At 36.1% G+C, this 12,341-nt stretch overlaps 2 protein-coding genes across 5 annotated transcripts in view; both read right to left on the bottom strand.

Annotated features, from left to right (window-relative positions):
• LOC107557589 (mucin-5AC) overlaps positions 1-8,737 on the bottom strand; it is a 146,653-nt gene extending 137,916 nt beyond the window's left edge. For all 4 annotated transcript variants that reach the window (XR_001605411.1, XM_016241068.1, XM_016241067.1 and 1 more), the window contains exon 1: positions 8,316-8,737. The gene's annotated coding sequence lies outside the window, so the exon portion shown is untranslated. The remainder of the gene's footprint in view (positions 1-8,315) is intronic.
• LOC107557574 (BCL2/adenovirus E1B 19 kDa protein-interacting protein 3-like) overlaps positions 4,445-12,341 on the bottom strand; it is a 30,924-nt gene continuing 23,027 nt past the window's right edge. The window contains exons 5-6 of the mRNA XM_016241048.1: positions 11,472-11,476; positions 4,445-4,502 (exon numbers count right to left, since the gene is read on the bottom strand). Coding sequence (XP_016096534.1) covers positions 4,445-4,502; positions 11,472-11,476 — 63 coding nt within the window. The remainder of the gene's footprint in view (positions 4,503-11,471; positions 11,477-12,341) is intronic.

The following is a 12,341-nucleotide window of genomic DNA, read 5'->3' on the forward strand; positions in this document are numbered from 1 at the left end:
GGCTAAGGCTAAGGCTAAGGCTAAGGCTAAGGCTAAGGCTAAGGCTAAGGCTAAGGCTAAGGCTAAGGCTAAGGCTAAGGCTAAGGCTAAGGCTAAGGCTAAGGCTAAGGCTAAGGCTAAGGCTAAGGCTAAGGCTAAGGCTAAGGCTAAGGCTAAGGCTAAGGCTAAGGCTAAGGCTAAGGCTAAGGCTAAGGCTAAGGCTAAGGCTAAGGCTAAGGCTAAGGCTAAGGCTAAGGCTAAGGCTAAGGCTAAGGCTAAGGCTAAGGCTAAGGCTAAGGCTAAGGCTAAGGCTAAGGCAGGGAAACAAATGAGGGCTCTGTAGTGTAGCTATCTGAGATATGCGCTAAACAATACTCGGCAGAGGGAAGGGATCAGAGTGAGTGTTAAATAGTGAGGGAGTGATATGAAACAGCTGGGTGCAATCAGTGTTAACAGCTGTGTGCAATCCGTGCTGAGTGCAATGAATGATGGGATATGTAGTCCGGGGTGATGTGCAACAGTGTGTAGTGCGAGAGTCAATGAAATCGGAAAGGGTGACCTCTGATGGCTAGCAGATGGAAGTTCATGGTCCGGATTCGTGACAGGGTCTTTAATACTGAACTACTTAAAATAGACAAAAATAGACGTGTTCACATAGACTGACAATTGAGTGCAAGAATGTGTCCAATTGAAATGCCTATTATTTGTTTACAGACACCGGAGTTATTTTAGTATTGAGATACTATATAATTGTATTAATATTTTGAATTTTATTTCTTATATTTTCTGTTTTCAGTTAAATTTTAGTTAAGATTTTAGTAATGTTGTTTCCTGTTAGGGGTAGGTTTAGGGGTAGGGTTGGTGTGGGGCAATAGAATATACGGTCTGTACAGTTTAAAAACCATTACGCCTATGGGATGTCCCCACTTTTCACAAAAACAAACCTGTGTGTGTGTGTGTGTATTATGGTTTTAGTTTTATTGTTAACTATAACCCTCAACAACACACCTGATTTACAGTCACTAAGGATCAGTTGTCAGAAAGCTGAGTTTGTGCACCACAACATGATTGATAAAATAATAAATCCCCACGAAATGGCATTACTGTAGCCAAATTCCCTAAATGACAATTTAAAGCAATAACATTTATAAGGAAATGCATGAGCTATTTCTTCAGCAGTCTTCTCACCCAGTGCAGTTCATCTGTTGTGTATTAATGTGCAATGTCATCGCATGCAACAAAAAGTTACATAATCCATAAACACTGCCTGGTTGAATCAGGATTTGGCCCATTTTTCATGAAGTTAAACTACTGATGCATGATATTGTCTCGCTGGCTGTTTGTTGTGGGGATCTCAAGGGTTTATTAACAGGTTATTCAGAGAAAGCTGTAAATTCTATACTAGTGCTATTGTCAAATGGAGATGAAGAACTTTACCAGCTCAGTTTACACATTCCTTGCAGAACCTATAAGAGTGTGGCTTTAAAAATAAAAAAACAAGAGATACAATTTTAAATTAGACAATTGGTTTTCTATTTTTTTAGTACTCCCCGGGGGAAGTAGATCTAAATGATACAAAAATTACACAAGACAAAAAAATAGTTTAAATGTTTAAATAAAAAAAAACACACACCCTTTGTTCTTAATATTGCTTCTCTGAGCATCAGCGATTGCTTGCAGTCCTTTGTGGTAGTTGTGAATGAGTCCCTTAGATGTCTGGAGTGGCAAAGCTGAATCTCGACATAATTGAGCCACTATGGCTGAGAATTCGTATGTGAAGAGCAAGCTGGGAAACCAACAAAATTACAGGATTTTTGTCAAGAACAGTGGGCAGCTTCATCACTCAGGAGTAATGACTCCTCAGGAGTGCACAATCATCACAAAAGGACAAACAGTCATTGATGCTTGAGGAAACACACAATATTAACAAACAATGGTGTGTGAGGATAATTTTTCTAAATTCAGTTATTGTGTCTTGTGAAATATGTTATGCCAAATAGATTTATTAGAGGAGTACTAAAAAAACTGTTAAAAAATATATTTTTGTACACTGTAAAAAATGACCGTGAATTTAACAGTAAAAGACTGTAAAAATGCTACAGTAAAAACCTGTTAAATGGTTAACGGTAAATTCCCCTACTATATATGGTGAAAAACTGTATTGGACATTAATTTTACGGTAGTATACCGTTTTTGGAAGTGAAAAAGACCGTATAATTTACAGTGAATAACCGTAAATTGACATTCCCAGAATTTCCTGCGTTACATTTCAAATTTGATGTTTTTTTGTTAAAATAACTATGTTTCTTCTTAGTTTTTTCTTATCGGTTTTGTATATTAGGGTTGAGTGTTGCACCTAATGTTGTTAAATGAATGTTTATTGCATTATTTCAGTTTCGTGTGTTACCATGATGGTGTTTGGTGTTGGTGTGAATGACAGTGCGCACCTTCTATACATGTTATTATTTAAAAGCTGCTTGTGATGGGCTTTGGTTCATCATGTGACTTTCTCATCACCACCTGCATTTGGTGGTTATCAGTGTATTACAAAGGTACAAAACAGATTTCAGTACTTCAATAAGGTTGGTATATTAACATTATATCAGTTAATGAAATTACGGTATTTAACGGTAAATTTAAGTTAAAACTGTAAAACCTAAAATGTTGCTAACCATATTTTTTACGGTAAAATTCCGGCAACAACAGCTGCCATTTTTTTACCGGAATTTTTACGGATTTGGTATATTAACATTATATCAGTTAATGAAATTACGGTATTTAACGGTAAATTTAAGTTAAAACTGTAAAACCTAAAACGTTGCTAACCATATTTTTTACGGTAAAATTCCGGCAACAACAGCTGCCATTTTTTTACCGGAATTTTTACGGATTTTTTTTTTACAGTGTAGTTTACTAAAATAAAACTGAACAGCATCTGGTCTCAAAGCCTGACGAGTTGAAAAGTGCTCAAATCCATTCTAAAACCATCAAATGTCTTCTAAAACACACACACACCTGTTAGAGTGATTCAACTTAATAGCAAAGGATTACATTTCAGTTGTGTTTTGTGGACAAACATCATAAAAACAGCCAATTCCCATACTCTTAATCACAAGCATCATGAAAGCATCTCCTGAATGTCGCTTTAACATCCGCCTAGAAACATCTCAGTGCCGTACTGCCAAATGAAAACCAGCACATGAGATCTCCTTGACGTGCATGTGCCAAGAGAACAGATCTGTCACACAGCAGGACTGCAGCAGCATTAAAGATTAAGGATGAAAATATCATGCATGGATAAATAAAAATGCACTGGTTGGCTAAATGATCAGGCCTATATCACAACAACATTGCTATCAATTAGAAATTACGAGATGAGAAGCGCTTGTAAACAAACTCCGGATGGACATTTAAAATGCACATTTCTCTGTGACTAAGCCTGAAACAAATAAACGCTGCCTCATCGACAAATTGTCACATTTAACAGAAAGGAAGGTGGTCAAATCCTTTTAACAGGTCCTTTAACTTAAAACTTATATTCAGTTGCTGCCTTAAATTCTTAAGTATAATCAAATTGCCTTCATTAGTCATTTCAACATAAATAACTGACTTTAAAAACATTGAAACTGGTTTTAAAATATTTTGATGATTTAAAGTAAATGGATCAATAAGTCAAGGTTACGTACGTTTTTTACAGTTTTATTAAAATGATTTTAATAAATAGTGAAAAATATAAATTATTTAATGTATGAAAATAAATAAAAATTAAAAATCCCCAAATATAAAGCTTTAAAAGCTTCATTTAAAATAAAATTTAATATTTTAGATTTATATGTTGCTTAGGAAAAAAATAAATGAAAACGTATTATTTTTTTTCTATTCAATGTTTTTGTTTTGCAGTAAAAATATTTAAGTGACCTTAATAAAAGATGTTTTTTATTTTAAAAAGCAAAATTGCCTAAGATATTAAGGCTTGTTTTAAAGGTTAAAATTAAGGTTCTATTTTAGATTTATATTTTGCTTGCAAAAAAAATACTTTTGAATAAGCATCAACAAATTTTCTGTATTCAGTGTTCTTGTTTTGCAGTAAAACACATTGAAATGTCCTTAAAATGAACTGCTTTTACTTTAAAAAAGCTAAATTGCATAAGATATTAAGGCTTGTAGTTACGCCATCTACCAGCAGGAGTTAACTGGACTGTGCTAACCAGTCAAACCCTGACCATTTGGTTCAACGACGTCTTGTTTACGCATCCTTAATGCTTTGATTGGTGGGATTAGATGAACATACTCTTCCCAAATGCTTCATTTGGCAGGTTCTAAAGTGCGCTGGTTCCGCCCACTGGGCCGATAACGACCTGCGTCCAGCAGCTGAGCCCAGCTGGCTAATTGCTGGGAATCTCATTTAAAAATGACCATAATCAACTCTAAACTATCAACTCCAGATCCCATTCATACGAGAACCCTAGAGTGAAAATCCACTGTTTTGGCCGAGTCTACAAGCGTGGATGCGATGAAACACAGTGAAAGAGAGAGAAAGAGATAATTGGGGTGGAAGCTTTGAGGAGGATAAGGAAGGTTAAGTGTCTGGTTGGAAGCCAAAAGTGCATCTGGAGCGCTGATGTGATGTGATCTCCGAGAGAAAGCAACTTCACAGCGAGATGCGAATGAATGCGGAGTGGGACTGACACAGCGGACAGAAGGTGAATGAGTGACACAAACAGTGTCTGACAGTACATGCATTAAACCGGCTTCATGGTTAATGGAGAACCTAGTTTGTGAATCTGTGCTGTTTACAGATTCTCCGCAGCAGGTTTTTGGAAGCACAACATGAAGATTAAATATCTACATGCACGGGCCAAAATCATAGTCAGCATGAAATCAGCATTAACCCCATTTACTTTCTTGATGCCTTAAACCTTCCAGGTCCTGTTGTGCACGATTCATGTTGTGCATGTTATTACGAATAAATTCATGTTTGTCTTCATGTTGTCCTTTCTGAATTGACGTTCCTTTTCGGATGACATCATAAATATTCGAGCCTTGCCCTCCAATCAGCTTACTCTATTTGGTTATGCCACGCCCACTTTCCATTCAATTCCAAATGGATAAAATCAAGTCCGCAATATTAAAATGATACTTTGAACTTTGCTTTTTTTTTTTTTTTTTAATCTATGAATCGCAACATAACAATGACAGACTGACACATTTGATGTGAGTGATTTAAATAGATACAAACACTAAGCATAATGCATGATTCAAATTGCAAAAGGCAACTTATCTAACCCTCATTTTTATATTTTCCTATTCTGACAGAAGCGAGACTCTTATCGGTTTCACCAAGAGACTCGATAATGAATGATACTGAGAGTGACACAGTGACTTGCGTGGGGGGGAAAAAATTGTTAATGTTTCTTAAAGTCTCTTTTGCTCACAAAGGCTGCATTTATTTAATCAAAAATACAGTAATAACAGAAATATTATAAAATAGTATTACCATTTAAAATAACTTTTCTATTTGAACATATTGTAAAATGACATTTATACCTGTGAAGCAAAGCTGAATTTTCTGCATCATTACTCCAGTCTTCAGTGTCACATGATCCTTCAGAAATCATTCTAATATGCTGATTTGCTGCTCAAGAAACATTTCTGGTTATTATCCATGTTGAAAACAGCTGTGCTGCTTCATATTTTTGGGGAAACCCTAATTCAGGATCCTTTGATGAATAGAAGGTTTAAAAGAACAGCATTTATTTGAAATAGAACCTTTTTGTAACAATTAAAGTCTTTACTGTCACTTTTGATCCATTTAATGCGTCCTTGATAAATAAAAGTGTTCATTTATTTAAAAAAATAATAAAAATCTTACTGACCCCAAACTTTTGAAAGGTACCGTTTCAAGGCCAGTAAACAATATTATGGCCAGGTAATTGCCTCAATTTGCCTGCCACTGACTTAAAGAAGACCACTTTGCACATCTGACAGATCTGGTGTTAAGACTTTTCACATTAAAGTCAACACATATGTTTACCAAAACCAACTAATCGACCAGCTCCCCACAACACAAGGCTGTGAATCTGCAATGACCTCTAGTTCTCAGCGTTGCACATTCATTCTGTTATATTCACGACACACACACACTGACTCACAATGTCCTTTGAATTCAGTGTGAAGTGCTTTTGTACCTGGCGAATTTAGTACAACTGAACATCAGTTTTTCTCAAAGCAACCCGACTTTCATGTCGTTTCTCGTCTGACCCGACAAAACGATATCAAAAACTGTGTGCTTTCACAGATTTTGTCAGCATGAATGCAATGAAGCACTGATATGTTTGACTTAGTGTGTGTGTGTGTGTGTGTGTGTGTGTGTGTGTGTGTGTGTGTGTGTGTGTGTGTGGGGAGGCTGAAGGAGTGACTGGGCTGTTTTGTCTTCTGATGTGATGTGATCTCCGAGAGAAAGCAACTTCACAGCGAGATGCGAATGAATGCGGAGTAGGACTGACACAGCGGACAGAAGGTGAATGAGTGACACAAACAGTGTCTGACAGTACATGCATTAAACCGGCTTCATGGTTAATGGAGAACCTAGTTTGTGAATCTGTGCTGTTTACAGATTCTCCGCAGCAGGTTTTTGGAAGCACAACATGAAGATTAAATATCTACATGCACGGGCCAAAATCATAGTCAGCATGAAATCAGCATTAACCCCATTTACTTTCTTGATGCCTTAAACCTTCCAGGTCCTGTTGTGCACGATTCATGTTGTGCATGTTATTACGAATAAATTCATGTTTGTCTTCATGTTGTCCTTTCTGAATTGACGTTCCTTTTCGGATGACATCATAAATATTCGAGCCTTGCCCTCCAATCAGCTTACTCTATTTGGTTATGCCACGCCCACTTTCCATTCAATTCCAAATGGATAAAATCAAGTCCGCAATATTAAAATGATACTTTGAACTTTTCTTTTTTTTTTTTTTTTTAATCTATGAATCGCAACATAACAATGACAGACTGACACATTTGATGTGAGTGATTTAAATAGATACAAACACTAAGCATAATGCATGATTCAAATTGCAAAAGGCAACTTATCTAACCCTCATTTTTATATTTTCCTATTCTGACAGAAGCGAGACTCTTATCGGTTTCACCAAGAGACTCGATAATGAATGATACTGAGAGTGACACAGTGACTTGCGTGGGGGGGGAAAAATTGTTAATGTTTCTTAAAGTCTCTTTTGCTCACAAAGGCTGCATTTATTTAATCAAAAATACAGTAATAACAGAAATATTATAAAATAGTATTACCATTTAAAATAACTTTTCTATTTGAACATATTGTAAAATGACATTTATACCTGTGAAGCAAAGCTGAATTTTCTGCATCATTACTCCAGTCTTCAGTGTCACATGATCCTTCAGAAATCATTCTAATATGCTGATTTGCTGCTCAAGAAACATTTCTGGTTATTATCCATGTTGAAAACAGCTGTGCTGCTTCGGGGAAACCGGGAAACCCTAATTCAGGATCCTTTGATGAATAGAAGGTTTAAAAGAACAGCATTTATTTGAAATAGAACAACAATTAAATAAACAATATTTATGGACAGGTAATTGCCTCAATTTGCCTGCCACTGTCTTAAAGAAAAGTGGTCACTTTGCACATCTGGCAGGTCTGGTGTTAGACTTTTACATCTGTGTACCCAAACCAACTTCCACAATCGACCAGCTCCCCACAACACAAGGTTGTGATTCTGCAATGACCTCTGCGGTTCTCAGTGTTGCACTTTCATTCTGTTATTCACAAAACACACACACACACACTCTGACTCACGCTGTCCTTCAAATTCAGGGTGAAGTGCTTTGTACCTGGTGAATTTAGTTCAACTAAACACCAGTTTATCTCAAAGCAGCCCGACTTTCATGTCGTTTCTCGTCTGAGTCAACAGAACGATCTGAAAAACTGCATGTGCTCTGTGTGCTTTCACAGATTTTGTCAGCATGAATGCAATGAAGCACTGATATGTTTGACTTAGTGTGTGTGTGTGTGTGTGTGTGTGTGTGTGTGTGTGTGTGTGTGTGTGTGTGTGTGTGTGTGGAGGCTGAAGAACTGACTGGGCTGTTTTGTCTTCCCATCCGTGCGATCTCATCATTTTGGTAGAGCACAGCTGCTCAGATCCAGCCGGATCATCTCTTAACGCTTGCGCTTGGACTTTTGCACATGTGGACAATCAAAACATAAACCACAGCACATTTCCTTTGGAAACTATAAGACCTGACCAGTCCGTGCAAAGAAATTGTCCTTTATACAACAAGCAAAAGTTACTCACCAGAAACTTCCCGTTGGATCCGAGCACGACTGCATGAGACGTTCAAAACTGTCCTTTTCAGACGCGCTGGAGACTAGAAAGAGATCTTGCTGTCGTCTTCAGGAAGCTTCGGAGATGCTCAGGTTTCTCAATCCCATCCTGCTCATTCTGTAACATCTTCTTTCCTCCGTCTCGCTGTCCTCTTTTCGATGCGAGAGTCTCTTCTCGATGTCTCGGTCGTGATCAGTGCTGCACAGAGCATCGTGTGCCTCTTTCCGGTGTGTGTGTGGATCCCATCTGTCCCTCTCTCGACCTCCGCTCGAGAACGTCAACTCTGGTGTCTGAGCTCAGAGCCAGTGCATGTGTGTGTGTCTGTGTCTGTGTGTGGGAGAGGGAAGCAGCCAATGGGAAAGGGTGGGAGTGATGGGAGTAAAGCACACGCGCAGACCTAACGACAGTGAATAAACAGAAGGGTTAGACTCCTCTGTATTCATCCCTCTCTCTCCTCCTCTCCATCCATCGTTTCGGCTTAAAGGAATAGCTCAATATTTACCCACCCTCATGTTGTTCCAAACCTGAATGCTGTTTTTTCTTTCTGTGGAACACAGAAGAATAAATGTAATATATATATATATATATATATATATATATATATATATATATGTACACCACTCTTTTTCATGCAACAACAGATCAACTGTAAAACTCCAAAAGAGACAAAAAGCACTAAAGAAGTGATTGTACGCTATTTCTAGGTCTTCTGGAGCTGTACACAGTGTTGTTTTAGTATTATTTATATACTAATAGTGATTAATATTTTGAATTAACTTTTATTTTCAGTTTTAGCAATTTTGTTGTCGTTGTTAGGCTTTTGTCGTTTGTAATAATTTTATTATTTTTATTTAGCTTTCTTTTATTTTTATTTCAGTTTTAGTTGTAGTAATTTCAGTACTTCACCTACGACTTTGTTTAAATATTTAGTTGTACATATTATTTCAGTTAGTTGCAAAGGCAAGGCAATTTTCATTTAAGTTTTTGTATTTCATTTCATATTTATGATTTGTTTTTGCTTTTTCAATGAACGAAACATTTTTTTATAGTTTTAGTTTAATTAAAAACAACAACACCGAAGGAATAAAATTCATTAATGTGGATTTTGAATACATTTATTTTAAATGTATTTAGTATCTTTTAAATATTTATATTTAACTTCAGTACTGTATATACTGTATGTATTAATATTTTGAATTATCTTTTATTTTCAGCTATCATTTTAGTTACAGTTTAAGTTCTAGTAATTTTGTAATATGCTTTTTTTCATTTTTATTAGTTTGTTTTTTTTAATACTTCTATTTATTGTCTTTATTTTATTTCAGTTTTAAATTTAGTAATTTTAGTATGTCACCTTGAAATAAACCTTCATTTACATTTTTTATTTTAGTTACCAAGGCAAAATTTAAAATTGTCATTTTTTTAACTTTTTCATCTTTTATATTTTATGTTAGCTTTATTTCAATTAACGAAAACTTATTTTTAATAGTTTTAGTTTATTTAACAACAGCACTGGAGAAACAGAACAAAATTTAAGCCACTATTGACTAAAAATATTCCCCTTCGCAGCAGCACTCCAATCAAGCATTGTGCCTTTGCATCATGTTTAATGTCAATTACTTTTTAGGTCACAAGGCACAGGAGAACCAATTATGTTTTATATAATTGATGGCCATCCAGTGCCATATTTGATTTGTAAGCTATGGCAGACTATTTACAACTTCAATTTCAGTTGGTGAACTACACCTTTAAGACTAGGTATCATCATCATCAGTGCTTGTGCTTGTGCAGTGTGTGTGTGTGTGTGTGAGTGTGTGGCTGGCCATTTAATTAAACCAGAGGATGCCAGAGCTGCACAGGAGGGACACGGAGAGACATGGTAGATGACTGATGATGAGGAGGAGGAGGAGGAGGAGGAGCAGAGAGGAGGGGGGAGGTGCAGCATGGTCAGATAGGTGGATATAAGGGGTCATCAGACAGGAGCAAGTGGTCTTGCTGGGAAACACTTGGAGAAAAAAACCCACCAGGAATGAGTACAGCAGGTGATATAGATGAAGGGTAAATGAAGGACTGTGTGAAGGTATGAAGAACATGGTGAAATTCCAGTCTTGGCCAGATGAGGGCAGATTACACACAATTTATGAGATTAAAGGGATGGTTCATCCAAAAATTACAATTCTGACATCATTAACTCACCCACTTGTCCTTCCGAATTTGTATGAGGCGGAACGTTTACACTGCTCTTTTTCATACAGTGGAAGTGAATGAGGATAGATGCTGTTGAGCTCTAAAAAGGCCACAAAAGTATGCATTAGGATGCAGTATATTCCAAGTCTTTTAAATTGTGATTCACTGAAATCATTCCCAATATCTGAAAATCTTCCCATCCAACCACATCACAATTTCAAACTTGCAAGATTTGAAACCTAGTGCGACGTGTTTTCATATTACATCTGAAAACACTGAGATTTGAAAACTATACTGTGGAGGGAAATAACAAATTGAATTTCAATCTGTTTCTCACAAAAAGCTATTGTATGATTTTAAAAGACAGACTACTTTTATGGTGATGTATCATTTTTGCATGAAAAAAAAAATTCTAATATGCTGATTTGCTGCTCAAGAAACATTTATTATTATCAATGCTGAAAATAGTTGTGCAGCTTCTTCATATTTTTGCTGCAACCGTGCAACATTTGTTTTCCCAGGAAATGATGAATATAAATTTCAAAAGAACAGCACTGATTTGAAATCTTTTGTAACATTATACATTTCTTAACTGTTTACTTTTGACCAATTTAATGCATCCTTGCTGAATAAAAAAGAAAAATAACTTTTTGAAAGGTAGTGAATATTTCATCCAAAAAATGACACTGAATCACATTTCCCCTATTAAAGCCCATTTGTCTCGACTAAAGTTTATTTATTATTACTACAGAATTTAAGAGACTGTCTGCGTATATCTGTTGACTTTGTCTCTGTCAGCCCATCCTATAGTGATCATAAAGCACGATGCCTTTATTCTGTCCCGACTCTCGTTCTTCCGCATCGTTTCTCCTGATGAAAGTATTACCTCTATCGCTCTCTTATCTGATGTAACTCAGACAACCTCATTTCTGTGTAAAGAACTCTCACCTGCTGCATTGAGCTGATATACACGAGCCTCGGGCAAGTAGACTTGATTTACGTCACATGCAATTACGGCTCTTCAGAGGTCTGAGGAACAGAACAGTGATTTTAAGAGACTTTTTTTTTTGGTACATCACTCCTGAGAGGACATGCAAAAGTTCAAAACCTTCAATATGATCGCAATAGCTTCGTCAGCTGAAATAACACACATCTATTAAGTCATTCATGAGAGTTTTGCAGAGAAACCCACCCTGAAAAAAGAACTTAAGGGTCAACATTAAGTTTTCATATAATTTTGATATTTTTAACCATCTGTCAAAATGTTGCTATCATACTAATTTGTGGAATTTTATCAAACAGGAAGGAATGTTGGTGACTTGCTGATATTTTTACGGTTGGTTTACCCTCCAAAAGGATGTCACTTCCTGGAAGATGATGTTATTAAAGCGATAGTTATGACAAATATGAAAATTCTAATCACTTACTCTTTTATGTCATTACAAACCTGTATGCATTTCTTTCTTCAGCGTAGCACAAAAGATGTTGAACTGGCTTCCATTGCATAAAAAACAACAACACCATATTAAATTTTTGTGTGTGTGTTTTGCCAAAGAAAGTCAGTTATGCAGTAAGTCAATGACACATGCGTGAGCAAATGACAATTTTATTTACCGGTATTTATTTATTTTTTAAACTATCCCTTTAAGGACATGGCCTTATACTATACTATACAGCAAATCTTGGGTGTGTGATTCAAAAATAAACAGCTTGTCAAAAAAAAATATCACACAGCTCTCTCTCTCTCTAATATATATATATATATATATATATATATATATATATATATATATATATATACAATATATA

The sequence above is a fragment of the Sinocyclocheilus grahami genome, unplaced genomic scaffold (genome assembly GCF_001515645.1).
Source record: "Sinocyclocheilus grahami isolate Dianchi unplaced genomic scaffold, SAMN03320097.WGS_v1.1 scaffold609.1, whole genome shotgun sequence".
In the NCBI taxonomy this organism is placed as follows: Eukaryota; Metazoa; Chordata; class Actinopteri; order Cypriniformes; family Cyprinidae; genus Sinocyclocheilus; species Sinocyclocheilus grahami.